Source organism: Pipistrellus kuhlii, unplaced genomic scaffold (genome assembly GCF_014108245.1).
Source record: "Pipistrellus kuhlii isolate mPipKuh1 unplaced genomic scaffold, mPipKuh1.p scaffold_m20_p_1, whole genome shotgun sequence".
Lineage (NCBI taxonomy): Eukaryota > Metazoa > Chordata > Mammalia > Chiroptera > Vespertilionidae > Pipistrellus > Pipistrellus kuhlii.
Genome location: NW_023425404.1, coordinates 171,318,394 through 171,338,309, shown reverse-complemented (window position 1 = coordinate 171,338,309; position 19,916 = coordinate 171,318,394). Strand labels below are relative to the sequence as shown.

The 19,916-nt window shown below is 38.4% G+C and overlaps 1 protein-coding gene and 1 non-coding gene across 6 annotated transcripts in view; one reads left to right on the top strand and one right to left on the bottom strand.

Moving 5' to 3' along the window:
* The window catches only part of FRYL (FRY like transcription coactivator), a 177,895-nt gene extending 159,656 nt beyond the window's left edge, over positions 1-18,239 (bottom strand). For 2 of the 5 annotated variants that reach the window (XM_036416789.2, XM_036416848.2), the window contains exon 1: positions 17,969-18,238. In XM_036416789.2, the coding sequence (XP_036272682.2) occupies positions 17,969-18,170 (202 nt within the window). In that variant the 5' untranslated portion in view covers positions 18,171-18,238. Of the gene's footprint in view, positions 1-17,968 lie in introns of all 5 variants that reach the window. The other 3 variants (XM_045572781.1, XM_036416818.2, XM_036416838.2) reach the window with 3 other exon arrangements.
* LOC118710069 lies at positions 5,471-5,577 on the top strand. The gene has a single exon (XR_004985286.1). It is a non-coding gene; the product is annotated as a U6 spliceosomal RNA (small nuclear RNA).
* Positions 18,240-19,916: the final 1,677 nt, after the last annotated feature.

The window sequence follows — 19,916 nt, the reverse complement described above, 5'->3', positions numbered from 1 at the left end:
TGTTAACCAGAAGAACTACATAAGCACTCAACACTCCTTTTAGAAGACCAGGGCACTGGCCCACTGTATTTTGAATGAAATGCTTTCTCAATCTCTCAGTTACTTGTCATCATTTTCAAGTTACACACATAGTCATATTCCTATTATTCTTAAAGTGAGCTCCCTATCCTTAACCTATCAATCAACAACAGAAACCAACCCACAGCCTAGAGCTTATTTCAAGTTTGCCAAAAGAACAGTCAAAATGTCACTCTTCTACTCTATTATTTCTATGAGTTCAAAATTCTCCAAGTTGTAGCATACATATATATAGTTTGGTCTCATGACCATAAAAAAAAATGGCAGCAGAATCACTGTTCAATGCATCCTTGGCAAAGCAGAAAAAAATGGTCTTGGATTATTTCCTTCAACTGTTCTCCTCTCCACCTGTTAGATGATTATATATTAAAGAATGATTTTAGAATAAAGTTTAGACTATTTTAAAGAAATTCACAAGGTGGGATTATCAGCCTCTGCTGAGGTCCCTTTGGCAGCTCTGGACACAGAGGGTGACTGTGGCAGGTCTCTCGTCCTCGAAGAGTTACAAAGTGGGTTTCCCTCTTTCTTTTAATCAATTTCCATTTAACTCTATGCCCTTTGACTGCCATACTTAGGATTCATGGAATCCGTTACCTGGTTTACATTTCTAAGTAGAAGATAGACAGAGGTATACATTCTAACATACACCACACACATAGAGACACACACACACACACACACACACAAATGTATACCAGGAAAATTTCTCAGTAAATCCTAAAAAAGTAATAACTGTCCTTTAGATAGAATCTAAACAAAATGTTCTTTGATATATAATAAAATTTGGATCTAACTGGAAATATCACAAAATACAATTCATTGGAATTTAATGTTCTATGTACCCACAGGAAATAAAAATCTTCAATTATGAACATTCTTAGGAAGAGTGCAAATATATGGATTATTCCTCAGAGTAACATCTTTTTAAATTATCTCAGGAATTATTAATGTGGGGAAGAAAGAGACTTGCCAAATTTTCCCATACAAAATGTCACTCCTAGAGCCTTCAACATCCCCCACAGATTTTAGCCTCTTCAAAAAGTTCTCACCTTTTTTTTGAGTTTAGAAAAGAGACTGAGAGATTTTAGGAATGGAAGGAAAGATGCCTTCAGGTGTATTAGATAATTAATACCACACAGGAAATACAAAAAATAAATGAAATAAAATGGTGGCAAAAAATACTTGATATTTTGCTTTGAATCTTCATTAAACAATGCAACAAAACATTAACAGTAATTATCTATAATTATTACCAGTAGTTAACATTTACTTCTTCTTCTTCTTCTTCTTTTTTTTATTCCTCACCAGAGGATATTTTTTTTCCATTGATTTTTTCAGACAGTGAAAGGGAGGGAGAAGAGCAGGAGGAGAGAGAGAGAAACATCGATTGGTTGCCTCCCACATGTGCCCAGACAGAGGTACCTGCCCTTGTCTGGGAATCGAACCCATGACCTTTTGAGCAAAACTGACCAAGGCAACTTTTACTTCTTAATGTACTTACTTCTTTATTCAGGGGTGGGCAAAAGTAGGTTTACAGTTGTGAGTGCGAAACAGGTTATGCTTATATTATTGTTTTTCCATATAAACAACTGTAAACCTATTTTTGCCCACTCTTTACATTTCCCAAATTTTCTACAATGAATACTTTAACATTTTTAAACTTCATTATGGAAAGAAAGCAGGAGTGCCTGGTCAGAATGGCTCAGTGGTTGAACACTATCCCATGTACCAAGAGGTAAGCGCACATGTTCAGGTTGAGGGCTCGCTCCCAGCAGGGGCATGCAGGACGCAGCTGATGGACCTTTCTCTCTCACTGATGTTTCTATTTCTCTGTCTCTCCCTTTCTATCTCTGAAATCAATAAAAAAAATATATTTTTAATAAAAGAAAAGAAAGAAAACAGGATTCTTGGAGAAATGGCTGATTTTAGGACTTAAGCACATAAAATAACCTAGAGCATCCTTTAGGGCCAAAAGCATGAAAGGGCCGCTATAACAATTTCAGCAACAAAATGAGGAATGTAGTTTTGGACTCTAACCCAAACTATAAAATAAATATCCACGAATGTATACTGATATAAATTTATGATTATATACAAAAGTAAGAAGAGATCAATCTCACATTGTGCAGAAAAAGAGTTAACCTAGCAGGCCCGACTGGTAGCCTCTGAAAGTCGGCCCTTGGCTAGCATCTAAAACTTGCATTTCAAGAGGGCCCCCACCATTCCCAGAACTGGTCTGAGTGGCTCACACTGTGCCTAAACGGTTGGTACAAACAATACAGATTATGCTGAACATCTGCTTTCCTCCAGGGAGTCTAAAATGCGGGTATGTGCCTGGCACTGGATACTCATGTGATCAGCCCTGGTAAAAGTCCTGGGCACTGGGTCTCTACTGAGCTCCGTGGCTGGTAACATTTCACCCGTGGTGTCGTAGCTCAATGCTGGACAATCAACTGCCTCCTCTCTGGTGCTACTGGGAGATGCTCTGAAGGCTTGTGCCTGGTTTCCTCTGGATTTCATCCAACGTGCTTTTGCACCCTGCTGATTTTGCTTACTGTCCTTTTACTATCCTTAATCATAGCTGTGAGTACAATGACATGCTGTGTCCTGTGAGTCCTTCTAGCAGATCATTAAATGTGAGGATGGACTTGGGGATCCATGATACACATTCAGAAGAATTCTAAATAATTTATTCACTCTCAAGGAGGAGCATTACTCCCAGATCCTTAAAAACATGAGCTATACTTAGTGACCTTCTTTGAAAGGGTACAATGTAGATAGCAGAGGGAAAGAGGAATTTTATTGTGAAGAAACCGACAAATACTACTTCAGCCAGGAGGTCAAGATTAAACTCATCAGTGATACGTTAAGAGCACACATTCTTGCCAGAACCGGTTTGACTCAGTGGACAGAGTGTCGGTCTGCGGACTGAAGGGTCCCAGGTTCGATTCCAGTCAAGGGCATGTACACGGGTTGCGGGCACATCCCTGGTAGAGGGTGTGCAGGAGGCAGCTGGTCGATGTTTCTAGCTCTCTATCCCTCTCCCTCTCTGTAAAAAAATGAATAAAATATATATTTTTTAAAGAGCACACATTCTTGATGATGAAAGTGGCATTCTTCCCAAAACCTATAATCCCAGACTAAGTAAGAAAAAAAATCATATACACCCAAAATGAACAGTCTTAAAAATACTCAACCAATACTCCTTAAGACTATTGTGGTCATCAAAAACAAGGAAACTCGGAGAAACTATTATAGATTTCACAGAACAGAAGATTAGTAAACTTGGAGAAATGGAAATAATAACTCTCCAAAGTCAAGAAGAGATAACAAAACAGTGAAAAGAACGCATAAAACCTCACTGACCTTCACAAGAACATCAAATAGTCTAACATAAGTGTTATTGGAATCTCAGAGAAGCGAAGAGAAAATACTATCTGAAGAAATAATGATCAGAATTTCTAAAAAATTGATGGAAGACCCACAAGTCCAAAACACTCAAACCTCAAGCAAGAATTCATGGACCAAAAGAATACATGCCAAGGTATGCCATAATCAAACTCCTGAAAACCAAATGACAAAGAAAATCTTAAAACCGGGAGGGGAAAATGTCACATTGCATACGCAGGAACAAAGCTAAAAATGAACACAAACGTTTCAACTGAAACTATTCATGGCAGAAGTTGTAATGACATCACTGAAAAGCTTAAAGCATAGAAATTGGTGAGTTACAATTCTATATCCAGTGAAAGTATCTTGTCAAGATACAAGCAAAAAAATTTTCCAAGATAGACAAAAGCTGAAAGAATTTATCAACAAAAGATTTACATATAAAAAATGTTACATAAAGTTGTTCAGGCAGGAAGTATATAAGATGAAAACTTGAATCCATACAAATTATGAAGAGTGGCATAAAAGGCAAATGTAAAAGTAAGACCTTTTATTTCTCATTTTAAATTTTAATTGACTGCTTCAAACAAAAGTGGTTAACAATGTACTGTCAAGATTTATAACATATGAGGAAATAAAACATCCTATATAATAAAAGGCTAATATGCAAATAGACTGAACAACCAAACAACTGGTCGCTAAAATATGCGCTGACCACTAGGGGGTAAGTGGGGGGGGGGGGGGGGAAGGCAGGCATCGGCCACAGCAGGATGGTAGAACAGGTGAGCAGGGGCTCCAGACCAAGGCAGGGTGCCGGTTGCTGTCATTGGGGTGAGCCTCTGGTGGTTACTGAAAATTCTTTGCTCCCATGAGCCACGGTCCCGACCCACATCCGCACTTGCTGCCAGCGCCAGCCCTTCTTGCACTGGCTGCCAGAGCCACTGCTTGCACTCACTGCCAGAGCCCAGTGCCAGCCACAATCACTTGGCACCGTCAGTGGATGTGAGTGGCAGCTGCCGGCCCCGATCACCCCTCAGGGCTTCTCCACCACCCCCTGCTCCTGAGGGGCGACTGGGGCCAGCAGCCGCCTCTCACACCCGCTGCTGGCCTGGCGACGGCCCCGCTCGCACCTGCAGCTGGTGCCAGAGTCACTACTCGCACCTTCTGCCAGCACCTGGGGCCAGTCCCAATCACCCCTGAGGGCTTCTCCACCTCCCCCAGCTCCTAAGGGGTGATCAGGGCAGCAGTTGCCACTTGCACCTGCTTCTGGTGCCAGCTCCCACCATTCCGTGCCAACAGCGGGTGCAAGTGGGGCTGGCACCATCAGCTCATGGGAGCAGCGGTAGGTAGCGGTGGCTGAATTGGGGCTGCCAGCAGACAGGGGACTGGGTGAGAGGGGTTTGTGGTGAAAGGGGCAAGGCGGGGACTTGGAGGATGGGCTGAGACCCGCCCCTGTGCCAACCACAGCCTTGCAGCCTACAGTTCCTTTATAAGGTGCATGAATTCATGCACTGGGCCCCTAGTGTGATTATAATAGCACAAAGGATGGATGGGAGAAAGAAGTATAAAGTTTCAGGTTCTTATTATACATCAAATACAGTATTATGCTATTATTTGAAAGTAAACAATGACAAGTTCAAATTGATTTTGTAAACTCTAAAGCAAATGGTTTAAAAAGAGAATTTAATAAAGCAATAGTAGAATAAATTAGAATACTAAAAATATATACTAAAAGGAGACAAGGAAAGAAGGGAAAAAAGAAAATATAACAGATGGGACAATAGGAAACAACAGCAATATAGATTTATGCTCAATCGTGTCACCAATTATATTAAGTATAAATGGTCCAAACACTGTGCTATGATAGGTGCTAAATGACTAAACTAGATCTTGGTGCTCTTGGGAGGGTTAGGACCCAAAGGTGGATGTGGCTGTGGCTATGAGTGTCTCCCTCTTCTGAAGAATGAATCTTTATGCTTAACCTCAAAAGGAAAAACAGACTGTGCTTGCTTCGGCAGCACCTATCGTAAAACTGAAACAATACAGAGATGATTACGGTGACCCCAGCGCAAGGATGACATGCAAATTCGTGTAGTGTTAAGAAATGCTTTTTTTTTTTTTTTTTTAAATTAAAATCAAAGTAACTTTGACCAGGATTAGATCACCAGATTCCTATCCACTTGGTTCTTTCCCTTGCCTGAGAAGATTCACAAAGAAGCCCTGAAAAACCCACAGGGCTCCAGGAAATGCTGAAGTTGATCATCAAATGCTACAGAAGAGTTTTGAGCAGGAAACTGATTAGTAATTAGGTAAGGAATGGGCTGGGGGAGAACACAACGGAAGTCAATGGGCCATTTATTTATTTTTAAAAGTTGTTTAGAGTATGTTTTTATTGATTTTAGGGAGAGGGATAGATAGAAACATCAATGAGAGAGAACCATTGATTGGCTGTCTCCTGCCCACCTCCCACGGGGGATCAAGCCCACAACCCAGGCATATGCTCTGACCAGGAATAGAACCGGTGACCTCCTGACTTATGGCTTGACACGACACTTAACCACATAGGCGGGGCTCAAAGGGCTATTTAAATTGCTATGGTGAGAGATAATGACTTAAAAAATTAATAATATATTTAAAATAATTCAGGAAAAGGCAATAAGGATGGGAAGAAGAGAGATTCCAATTTTCCTTCAGACATACTTCTTGATGTATTTAGTGACTGATAGAATAGGATAAAAAAATTAAAGCTGAACTACCATTAGGCCTCGGTGACTGCACAGACGGTACTAAACATACATTGGTCACATCAAGAAGAGTCCTGGCTGTATAGTTCAAAAGGGATGTCAGGCCCAGAGATGAGAGTGTAGGGACAGATAACCAACCCCACAAGTCTTCCAGCTGTCTTCTCCATTGATGAGGAGGAAAAACCAAATTCCTTATTTTCAAGTACTTGCTAGCCAAAAATAACCACAAATTAATGGCCTCGGCTGAGATGAAGAAAAATAACAACAAAGGAACAATAATTCAGATCCAGCACTAGGAAAGGACAAATGAAATAACAGGAGACTAATGAAGGGAATCTGCTCCTGAAACACTTAAGCCAGAATCCCGTCTAGATTTCTAGATGGGAAACTTTCAGGTCATGTCCAAATTAAATGCGTATTTCAGAAGTATCTGCCAAGTCTCTGAATTAATGGTACAGCTATAAAAGGGTAAATTTTCTTTTTTTTTTTTTTAAATATATTTTATTGATTTTGTACAGAGAGGAAGGGAGAGAGACAGAGAGTTAGAAACATCGATGAGAGAGAGAGTCATCGATCAGCTGCCTCTTGCACATCCCCTACTGGGGATATGCCCGCAACCAAGGTACATGCCCTTGACTGGAATCGAACCTGGGACCCTTCAGTCCCCAAGCCGACGCTCTATCCATTGAGCCAAACCGGTCTTGGCAAAAGGGTAAATTTTCTACGAATGTCAGATTGGACCAATGCACCAATATATCTTCAAATTAGCAATGCAAAAGAGTAAAGAAGCATTTTAACTAGGTAAGCTCTGTATTTTAGGAGTGGTTACCTGTGCAGCAATTCCATTGCTTGCGTATGCCGTGAGGTACAATTACTGTTACCTTCCTGACACAGGGTATTTATTAATAGCCCAATTGTTCCTAGTTTTTGGTTGAAGTTCTTTTTATATATTTCACACAAAAATAAAAAAATAAATGCTTCCTCTGCTTAAAATGAAGCAGTCCAGACCCCGTAATCATACTTTCTTCTTTGCCCTAATAAGTCTTACCAATTTGATATCACTTGGCCCAGTGGTAAGAACTTATTTCTTCAAAGGGGGGGGGGGCGGGGTTTGTGGCCCAGTGGTAAGAACTTATTTCTTCAACGGAGGGGGGAGACACACACAAAAAAACACAAAACCTGTTTCGGAATATACTTAAAATTCATTATTGAGACTCCAGAAATAGTTTGTAAAATAATTTTTGAAAATACTGCTTTAAAAAAAAATCCAGATTTAAATTTTTCTGTTCAAAAGGCTGCTAGTTACTGGATTTATATTTTTACAATGCACACAATGTATAGTCATCACCTACAAAGACACTAGATTGTTAGTACTAAGGTGCTTTCATTGTCAATATAGGGTAGACAGATGTATTGGGAAGAAAGGGGAATAAGCATTACTGGGAAAGTGTAAGAAAAATTCTAAGAAACATGAACAGGATGAAAACAAAATGTGTTGTCCAAAGCAGGTCATTTTTTGAGGGCAGAGATGGGCACTATTGAAAACAAGCCAAGACAGAGATGTAAACCGCCAACTGTCCCGGGTCAGTGAGGACCTATGGTCACCTTATCCAGGAAGCAGCCACCACAAGGTGAAGGCTCCCTAATTCCCGCCAACACTTGCCTTTCTGAATGTTTCCTACTTTGTCAGTAGCATAGGAAGTTCTCAATCAGCTAGAGGTTTTTATTGTTTGAGCCACCTTTGATAGCACTCTTCACAATTTTAAAACAAAGGAGTGAGTCAGCAAGGCTGTATTAAAATATAAGAGAGTCTAAATAAGAAAAGTCCAACTGCAGAGGCGACTAAATGTAAAGACAAAAATCACACTTAGAAAGGAGAGTGCTAGCTGGGGTAGAATGAAAAGATGAAGAGATTGCCCAGCAGAATTAAATGGGCCAGACTGAGACACAGAAACATATTCATGCGTGGGTAAACGTAATCATAATGTACTATATTAAAAGTAATTTGAAAGAACCTGATTCTTAATCTTAATATTCGTTAAAGCCCCTCCAAATCTAGTAAATCAGAGCCCACTTTTTAAAAATAAGATGTCTGAGGTCATTGTTAAGCCCATTAAAGTTTAAGAGGAGCTCCTCCAAATTAATTTATAAAAATATTATTATTGCTTACTAGAGGAGAATGGGGGTCCCTCATCCCAGCCTGCAGCCTCTCCAATCTGGGATTCCTCGGGGGATGTCCAACTGCTGGTTTAGGCCCGATCCCACAGTTGGACATCCTTCTCACCATACAAGACTGCTGGCTCCTAATTGCTTCTGCCTGCCTTCTTGATTGCCCCAACCACTCCTTTGCCAGCATGATCAATGTCCAACTGCTCCCCTGCCAGCATGATTGCCCCCAATTGCCCTCCCCTGCCGACCTAGTTACCCCCAACTGCTCTCCCCTGCCGGCCATCTTGTGGCAGCTATCTTATGATGACATGGGAGCAGCCATCTTGTGTGTGAGGGTGTGGCTGTCAATTTACATATTACCTCTTATTATATAGGTTGTTATTTTTAGCACAGATCTATACTTACTTAAAAATAGAGACTAGGAAACTTCAAAAGCCTAAGATATACTAAGATATAATAAAGAAAAAATTTCTGTATTCCTTATAAAAACTTTTTTAGTGTATTCTGAAGTTTCTCCACTTCGTAGACTAGAAATATATTCCAGCTTACACTTCTTGAGAACAGTCTAAAAGATCATCAGACAATTTATCTAATCTTAAAACAAATCACTTTTTATTAAAAATCTATAAAAAAAAATCCATCAAAAGTTTAACTGAAAGAAGAATTTAGAATTTAGGTATGCTGGTAAAAATTTACATATGTACTATTTACAATTATTTTGGACTAATGTTTATTTATAATGTTTAAATGAATAAAGTAATGATGGAATGTTTGCTTTCCTGATACATATTTTCGAAAAATGTAATTCTAAAAGACAAACAGACTGATTGGTCCTCACCTTGATCGCTATCTTCCTACAGAGAATCACCTGAGACTGTCTAGGTTACCTTTATTCTTTAAAAAAGACAGAGAGAGAGAGAGAGGAGGGAGGGAGGGAGGGAGAGAAAGAGAGAGAGAGGGAGAGAGAAGGTTTCATCAAGTGGCAGGATGAGGTGATAGAGATGGGTGGAAGGTACAGGTACAGCCTGGTGGACAATGAGTTCCCCATTGTGGAAAGGTCCACAAACAGGATTCATAAAAGCAACCATTTCCCAGAATTCCACATCAGGCTATTAAAGGCATAGAGAAAATGTGATAATCCAACGATTACTTTTTAAAGAATAAACCACCTGCCCTTGCAATATGACAGATTTATTTTTAATGGAGAAACATTAAAAACCACATAGCATAAACCCTTAAACTTCAGATGAGATGACAGAAGCCCTGGAGAATAAGTAATATAGTTGGAACCCCAATCAAATCAGTATTTATTGAACACCTACTGTAGGTAAAACACTATTCCAAGGGTTGCAAAAAAAAATACAAAAAAGTATAATATTGGACCCTTTCTTTAAATCTCCCAGTCCCCGTTTCCCAGGTGATTATATGCAGGAAGTCCTCTGATGTTAGCAATAGTCGCTTCCATATTCTATAGCTTAGTGGTTGGAACACTTTGGCCCTCGGGCCAAGTCTGGTTCATCGCCAGCTTCTGTAACTAGAGCCGTGCTGGAACGGGGCCACACGTACATTCGTGTATCATCTAGGCTCCCTTTGCTCTACGAAGCCAGAGAGCTGGGCAGCTGTGACAGAGACTTGTGGTGTGTAAAGCCGAAAATATTTACTACCTGGCCCTTCACAGAAAAGGTTTGCCAAGCTCTGGTCTACATCATCGTTTGCTCAACTTGAGGTTTTTGGTGTGGTTTGTTGTTGGTTTTTTCCTCTCTCTTTCCATTTGAAATGAATGGAAGGCTGGTTTTGCCTGAGGAGCCACTGCCCACTGAGCAATGTGCTAAATGGTTTTGAAGGAACAGTCAGTGGGCTAAATATGGCCACTGACAGCAGCTCAGGGTAACAAGTAAAAACTTGTTCTGGCACAAAAGGGACAAAGGCCAGATGACACAGAACTCTAACATCCAACAAATATTTACTAACTCCTTACTAAGTGCGTGCCATTGGGCTAAACTCTAGGGATACCCCCAATAAATAAGACCAATTCTGTTCACAAAGAACTATCTGATGAAAGAAACACTTCTATATTAAATGGAATAGTAGAAGCTAGTAGACAATGAGATAGAGGCATGACTCAGGGAATAAGGAACTGGGGTGAAGCTGGGATGGGGTCAACTATGCAAACCCAGGGACAGGCACACAGAGACCACAATTCCCCCTGCAGAGATCCAGTCCCAGGAATCATCAGGACTGGAAGCCTGTTACTCTCCATAGCTGCCTCAATCCAAAGGCCACTATTGGCACATGGGTGGAAGTAACTTGCTTCCTGAATTTCTTTTATAGCACATTTTTGTTTAACCTTTCTAGTATGTTCCTTTAGTGACATTTTTAAACTTACGTTTAGCATTAGTCATCTTAACCTATTTTACCATGTGTTTTTTTCCAACCCCAACTCTATTATTTTCTTTAGCATCTTCCAATATAAACATTGTCACATGATTCATCTTTTTACACTTTTATTATTTCAGTATGTTGTGACTAACAATTTATTTAGTTGTATATTTTTCTTACCTCCCTCCCCATTTTTCCCAACTATTTTATCTTAGATATAACTCCTCCTTTTTGCTTCTTCAGTGAGACTAAGCAGGGGTAATCATCAAAGTAGTCAGCTACCAGGAAGATACGGTAAGTGGCAGTGGGTCCTGATGTGCTTAGGATTCACCTTTCGGTTGAGGAATCGGGGGGGGGGGGGGGGGTGGGGACCAAGAGGGTCCTGGGGGACAGACAGAGGGCTGGAGCAGCAGGAGTGCTTGGAGGAGGAGATGGCACAGTAGCTAAATATCAACTGATGGGAGGAACTGTAATATTTCAAAGGTCTGCATTTGGATACCCCTGCACACTGAATAAGCATCAGTCCTGCGAGTAGGAAAGGGCGGAGTGAGTGGGATAGAGAGGGAGCTTTTCCATGCTCCTTAAAAAGAGAAACAGATGTCTTTATTTCAATTAAGTTTCTTGCAAGTGCTTTCTAAATGTTCAAGTAAAGATCCTGACCCTAACTCTAGCCATACTTAACTGCTTCAATTTTTAAATATATATATATATATATATATATATATATATATATATATATATATCCATGTAATGTGAGGAGACAGTCTAAAATGATTCTTCTCAAGAAGCATTAGGCTGACTTTAAAAATAGCCAAGAGAAGCTACGAAAGTAGTACTGCTGCACTAACTTCTAAAACTCCCTGTAGCTGAACCTCACAGTCGTTTGGCCATAGTGCCTGGAAGAGCACACACTGTGGACAGAGAAGAAAGCACAGGAAGAGGTGATACAACGAAAGCACCCCTGAACTCTCGCCCTGCTCTAAACCACGTGCTAAAACTTCGGTGAGCTGTGCACAACAGAAGACCTAGACCCAGATTCCCATGATGGGATGCTCCAAGGTTAAATTCTAATTAAATGTGATTCATCTACCACCAAGTCAAAATTCCAAAAGTTTCTGTAAGCAATAGACACCAAGTATTAAACTAGGTGTCAGTTTTGCAGCCATATTTTTATCATCTTAAAAACAATACTACAAAGAAGAACCACTCATGGGGAGGCCAACTGGCCTGGGGAGATGACGGAGCCTATTCCAGGGCATCCGGCCAGTCACTGGTGGAGCTCAGCTCCGTCTGGATCAGAGTCCCACAGCACTCCTTCAAAACTCACTCCACTGCCTCCCAGTATCACACCTGCGTCTTCCCAGTGTCTCTCCTCTGTCATGAGCATTCTCACAGATTCTGAGAAGGCATGTATTTAACAACAATAGGGCTTCTGAAAAATACTCTCAAGGTCCTCTTATGTAAGAAAATCTCCTTAATTTCATGACTCTACAAAAAACTAAAACTTCCAAGTCCCATTTGCATAAGCAAGAAGAATTCCTAAGTCCCTTCATACGTGGTGAGTACAAGGTTCCATGTGAATCAGGCCAGCAATCCCCTAGCAGACTGGTCATTAATTGGAGCTCTCAGGTTCTTCAGGACACCGCCCTGCCCAACCACCTTTTTATCACATCTGAGTTCCAAATGATTCTTCATCTCCTTTGGTCCGTTATCACCACATGCGTTTGAAGTATCAGGAGAAAACCTATTTCGTTTCCTTGTTCTCCCAGGACCTTCTTTAAACTCTCTATTCATAATCTAGTCTTTGATAAAGACAAATCCATCTCATTCCCTTCTGAGAAGAAACTGGCCTGCCATGCTATTCCTCTACCCAATACATAATGTACCAAAAAAAACCCAAAAACTTAAACACACACACACACACACACACACACACACACACACACAAAAAAAGCTCTTCTGGAGGTGTAAAATCTAACCACTGAGGGTAATGGTTCTCCAAAAATCAAAACTGAAAAGATCACATTTAAAATACCTTAGCTGATTGGCCAGCGTGGGCCAGTGGTTGAGCTTCAACCCAAGAACCAAGAAGTCACTAGTTCAATTTCTGATCAGGGCACATGCCCGGGTTGTGAGCTCGATCGCCAGTAGAGGACGTGTAGGAGGCAGCTAATCAATGATTTTCTCTCATCATTGATGCTTCTATCTCTCCCTCTCCCTTCCTCTCTCTGAAATCAATAAAAACTTACTTAAAAAATACTTTAGTAACAATTAGCATTCCCTTTTCTTTACTAGTCAAATGTAGACAGCAGCCTTTAAAGCTCAACCAAAAGGCTTTTGGAATTTTTAACAAGTGCTACATTTTGGTTTGTCCTGGCTAGTGAGCTGTCCTGAATTATCTCAGGAGAGGTATACCCGTATTCTATTTAAATGTTTATAACCCATGAAGTCATTAACACTTTGTAATGAAATGGAAATGGTATCTCAATGTGCACCTCTTAAGTGTTTTTGAAAAAGTCATGTAAAATCGCTATTCCCTTAATCAGCTTTTCTAACCAGTGTTATAAAAATAATTATCAATTGTTCATTAAAGTGAAACACAGACTCTCAAAGAGTAATGCTCAGTATCTACTGGAATTAGAGTTGTTGCCTATGAAAATACAGCTCTTATTAAAATAAAGGCACCCCCAGAGGTGTGTTTCTTTTTTTAATATTTTATTGATTTTTTTTTGTTTGTTTGTTTTTTACAGAGAGGAAGGTAGAGATAGAGAGCTAGAAACATCGATGAGAGACACTATGAGCTGCCTCCTACACACTGGGGATGTGCCTGCAACCAAGGTACATGCCCTTGACCGGAATTGAACCCGGGACCTTTCAGTCTGCAGGCCAACGCTCTATGCACTAAGCCAAACCAGTTTTGGCCAGAGGTGTGTTTCTTTAATAGAACAGCTGGCCTTGGTAGATACAACTAGCCTTTAAAAATAAGTTTATACATAAAGATTCAAAACATCAACACTGCAATGAGATGGCATAGAAAGAAAGAGCAAATGCCTGACTTTAAAATAATGGTATGACTAGCCCTAGCTAGTTTGGCTCTGTGAATAGAGCATCCACCTCCAGAATGAAGAGTCTGAGGTTCGATTCTGGTCAAGGGCACATGCCTGGGTTGCTCAATCCCCAGTAGGGGGCGTACAGAAGGCAGCCGATCAATGATTCTCTCTCATTGATGTTTCTATCTCTATCTCCCTTCCTCTCTGAAATCAATAAAAAAAAAAAAAAAAAAAAAATATATATATATATATATATATATATATATATATATATATATATATATATATATATATATATATATATATATTAAATAGCATGACTAGAGCATTCAGTAGTAAAAAAAAAAAACAAATACTTTGGTTAAAGCCTCTCTGAACTTTCAAAACTTTACATAACACCCTGTCTCACTCAGTTTTCAAGACAACTTAGACAACATTTGCTCATTCAACCAATATTTACTAAGCAACTTTTCTGTTCCAAGCCCTGGCACACATCAGTAGACATAGCACAGTCCATGCTCACCTTATAGTCTGTTGAAGAGAGGGGGTGGGGGGGGGGGAGGAGATTTGAATGCACTAAATAGACCAATTATACCATCTCAGCTATTGGTAAAACAAAACAAGAAAATAATGCCCAGAGCACAGAGAGTGCTCAAAAATTTCTTTCATCCTTAATGTTGACATATGCTTAGTTCTGTTCAATTATCATTATCTCTGGTCTTGGTGAATTATAAAGATAAATCTTGCCCTAGCCAGCCTCAGAGGGAAAGTGAGGGGTGAGAAGGGCATAATGGGAAGAGATTAACAGAAGAACTTATCCATAATCTGTGGTCACAGACAACAGAGCAGTGGGCCTGGGGGAGGAGGGGCAGGTGCAAGGTAGAGGGTTCAATGGTGGGGAAAGGGAGGGCATCTGTAATACTTTCAACAACAAGGATAAATTAAAAAAAAGAAAAGAAGTATATCTTGTATTTACACTCAGTTATTCTTGACTCCAAACAGAATGCACAACAACGAAATTAAGTTTGATTCATAAGAATAAAAATAACCCAATCCTGGAGATCCAAGGACTCTGCAGCTGCCACAACGGAAGCCTGTGGACACACACTGCCTGATCCTTAGGGTCTGACTCATGGCCGTGCCTAATGGTCACTGCTCCTCAGTGGTCAGTGAAGGGCATTTTCTCCTCACACAACTTTGATGTGGGAGGCCACACATTAATTGTGCCAATTCTACTAATAGTTATCAGTGAAATCGGTCTTTGATCACATGACTATGACCACACAAAAATTATATGAATATTTAAGCAGCTTATAAATAAAATTTGTAACACAAATACATGAATCTTTGATTCCTTTTTTCTTAAGGAAGAGGGGTAGCAAATGAGTGACTTCCTTCTTTAACAAAAACTGCAACATTATACAATTAGGTACAGTAGAGTCCCTTTGTTATAAATTATACTGTTAGTTAATCAAAGAATCAAAACATTCATTAAAGTAGGAATTGTGGAGGAGGGATCTACAGGTCCACCGAAGGTTTTATTTTTAACTGAAATTATAAAATCCAAGTTTATTCCCTAGCCTTTTAATACAGTGCCAAGTACTTGTCTCTTAGGGTGAATTTGCTAATAGCTTTCTTGCCTAAAATCTAACCTTTGTACATCATTTATGATTTCCAGTTTCAATTTCTTCAAAGAGGACAAGGAAACTGAATATATCTGAGGGCAAAATCCTTCCAATCACGTACACTTCTATGGCCTCCCCGCAATTCCAAAGCAAACTGTTTTAGAAATTCATTTGTATGGAGTCTGGTCAAAGTATTCAACTCTGTTTACACCACAATAGTTCTTTCTTTTCAGTCTCATAATTTTACTGAATTATGTAATATTTAACTAAGTTATATGATCTCAATTACAAGTATAATTGGCATGAACAGGTTTGGTTTAAAATACACTCAACTCAAAAAATAATAATAATAAAATAAAATACACTCAACTCTTGGTGAGCACACAACTCAACCTGGTGGGAGCAGAAATGATAGCAGAAGAGTTGAACAGTTTGGTGTACAAGAAGCATTTGTTAATTAACATATTTTACAGAGAAAGGGGGATTTCTGATAAATCCAATGTGTTGCTTAAGAATTTCCATGAAATTTAAAAATATTAAGTTACTTAATATTTAGAGAAAGTTAAAAAGTAAAAAAAAAAATTATCAAAAGCAAAGATACACTTTCTTCAACATATCAACCCCTGCAAATACCTCACAAATTTGCAAATACTTTTGTTAAAGAAAGCATAATCATCTACAAATATTTTTAGAGTTAAAAGGAACATGATAGGTACTACGGAAAATTTTTGGAGTTAAAAGGAAAATGATAGATACTACGGAAAATTCTTAATCATTCAATTACGTGCTTACGTGAAAATTAACATAAATTACAAAATCTAATTATTACATTTTGTAACATTTCTGCTATGCTTAAATGTCTTTTTTTTTTTTTTTAAATAAAAGGTGCCATATTAAACTAATGGGCATAGTATGTTACATTTAAACATCAAGTCCAACCACACAGGCTGTGGTAAAGAAAATGATTCAAGGCTGAAAGTTAAAGAAAAAGTAGTTTTTAATAACTTAAATATCTGCATATATTAACACTAGTATATTCACGTTTCACTCATTTATACTTGCACTATTGAACACAAAACTAAGTGCTGAAATACATACAATTTTAACTGAAATCAAGAAGTACTAACTCAGTGGCCTCACTTCTACTTCATTCAAATGAGTGAATAGTATAAAAAAAAAAAAAGAGAGAGAAACTTCTAGTACCAGTACATTGTAGATATCAATATATATTTCTTTTTAAAGCTTAAAAGCTCCATGTCTTTTGTTTTAAAAATATCCATTATGTAAAAGAAAGTGTGTTTTCTCACAAATACGACCATAATTTTTAACCTGACAAACAGAGCGAGTGTGGATGCAAGGAAATGGGGACTCCCACTCATCCTCAGCCCTGAGGAGCTGAAATTGAGAAATTCTGTAAAGGTAACTTGGCATTGCTGACCAAAATTTGTAATGCACATAGAAACTTGGATAGAAGCAATCATACAAAGGTATAACGTGATACATAAATGGATATTTATTTTTAATAACCAAAAATTAGTCATTCTAAATGTTCATTAATAAGGGACTGATTGAATAAATTATATCCACACAAGGAAGTGTGTTTTAAATAAGGTAGAAAGATTGTTTATGGTGTATTAAATGTAAATTCACACATCAAAACAGCCTGGATAGTAAATCTCATTTTTAAATTCTACAAATAAAAATGTATATATGCAAGTTAAGGTATGCATAGGAAACAGCTATAAGAATATATATCAAACTTGTAGAGAAACTCTCTTCTTTCTGTAAAATATTATATTCACTTATAAAAGCAGTTATTTATTCCCCAAAATAAAAAAGTCATAATCATACAAAACATTTTAGTCAAAAATTTAAAAACTTATAGCATTTTTCCATTTTCTTTCTAAAGGATTTCCTTTCTTTTAATATTCGCTGTTTACCAGTACTATATGCAAAACTGATTTCTCTTCTAACACAGAATATCATTTGCTCAAACTTTAAAAGGCATTAAATTTAACTTTGCGGGATTATATTAAATGAAGGTACTGTGACACAAATAATCATGATTATACTCAAAGATGTGGCCTTTTATATTTTACCCCATATATCTGCTATCTTCAGAAGATAATGGAGTATATTTTTAAAACAAAATGGACATGGTTTCTATGGTGATAGGCAAAAACACTCCGTATCTTATTTTTCATTTACATATTTTATGGGTTACAAATAGCATTTTCCAATAAGTATATCACATTTCCCAAAGATCATCCAACTATAAACTCCTTTAATGGCTTCATCTTGGATTTATCGCATCAATATTTCTCCATCTAAACTCGAAGCAAAACTTTGATAATAACATAATTTTATACCAATTATGTATTTACCGTAGTAAACATTTTATAATATTTAAACTTGATTTTCAATACACAGATTTTTTTGCTCACTAGAATTCAAACTTGTAAAAATAATTTCTTTCCTAAAATACTTTTTAAAGGATTGAAAAATAATACATCTTATTCCCATTTTACTTTACCGAGTTGTTGGTGGCGATGTTTGCCATAATGACTGTGCCTGATAGTGATTCCATCTTCCTCACCTACAGTCTTCTCTGACGAAAACAAGCTAAGACTTCTCATCTTCAGTAATCTGGGGGAACCCTCCTGGAAACCGTCTCTAGCTTCCACAACCACATCTCCCGAAAGGATGGGAGGCACAACTCTTTTTAAAAAGTCCATGATGAGGCTCCTCTACATTACTAGTCTTGGGAGCAGGCAGAAAAGGCGCCTGCACCAATTTCCTTGATGAGGAGGAGATAAGGTCCACTCTGTATGTCAGAGAGCAGACACGTCATGTGAGCTTAGGTGGTGCTGCACTCCCGCAGGCCAAGTGCCAGCTGTTTGGAGGCTGATTTTTAGGACATTTGCTGTTCCTGCTGATAACAAGCCCAACAGCTATCGGCCATGAAACGGCACTTCATGTATGCAAGTCCTTGTACATCTTACAATGGGTGTTCACAGTAATAGTCAGACCATAAAAGTTTTAGCATCCGTCTAGTTTAACATTAACACTCTGAAAACTGACACTGTAATGATGTTAAGACAAATTTACTTTGGCCTGAGGTGTGTCATCCTTTCAAATAAACCTACTAGTATAGCTGAAGTGTAAAACTAGCTAGGAGTCAAAAGATTATGGTCTAGCCGGTTTGGCCTGTGGCTGAAGGATCCTGGGTTATATTCTGGTCAAGGTCAGGTACCTGGATTGCAGGCTCCTGACCTTGGTTAGAGGCATGTGGGAGGTAACCAACCTGATGTGTCTCTCGCGCATCAGTGTTTCTCTCTTTCTCTCCCTCTCCCTTTCATTCTCTAAAAATCAATGGAAAAAATACTCTCGAGTGAGGATTTAAAAATATGCTCTTATGATTCTAAAACTCACTAACAGACCTCAGGAACATCAAGCTTCATAGTATTATGAACTTGATTTATGAAAGCAATATTGTATTATGAACATTCCAATGTACTTTAAAAAATAAAAAAAAGAGTACTCATCACAATCAATTGCAATTACCAACAGTAGCAATGGAGACATTGGCATGAATTGCCAAAAAAAAAAGGGGTGATAATTTACAACATATGGACCTAAGAATATAGATTTAAAATATAATTATCTAATTAAATAAACCCAGTAATCAACCTTACATAAGTTGTAACTGAGCACTCTACTAAATATATTTAAATAGATAAAGTGGCTGATCCTATTGCTTAATGTACTCCAGAAGCATGACAAAATACTCCAGTGGAAGGTGCCTACCTCTGAAATTAATACCTCCTTTTTTCCCTTCCTTCGCCTGCCCTCTGGTGGGGATAAGTGAGCAAGAAGGAAATGAAAAACCAAAGAGAACAAATAAGGCATAAACTCCCTAAGTAATCAAATTATAGCTTTGAGGACATGTGTTTTAGTAAGAAAACAAATCTGATTCACTTAGTGAAATGCAAGCACAATCTCATTCTTCTCCACCCAAAGAAACTGACTTACATCTTTTAATAGATAAAACCTAAAACTGTCTATAAATACATATCAGAAAAAAATCACAGTGAAAAAAATTTTCTGGTTCTGAATTAAATCCTCATTTCTCTACATTCATTATAAAGTCTACCATTCTTTATTTCATTATCTAAAATATATTCATTGAAGGTCCTCTATATGTAAAGCAGAGAAAGTATTAAGTTTCAAAGAAAAGTGAGAGGACTTATTAATGCAAATCCTGCCTCAGGGAATTCTACAGTGAAAAGGAGGTAAAAAAACACACACACAAAAACACAAACAAAAAAACCAAGGAAGTCGAGTATAGACCTTACAGAAATGTACCTACTAGGAAAACATACTGACTTTTAAAATATATATTGTATTGGTTTTTTACAGAGAGGAAGAGTTAGAAACATCGATGAGAGAGAGAAATTGATCAGCTGCCTCTTGCACACCCC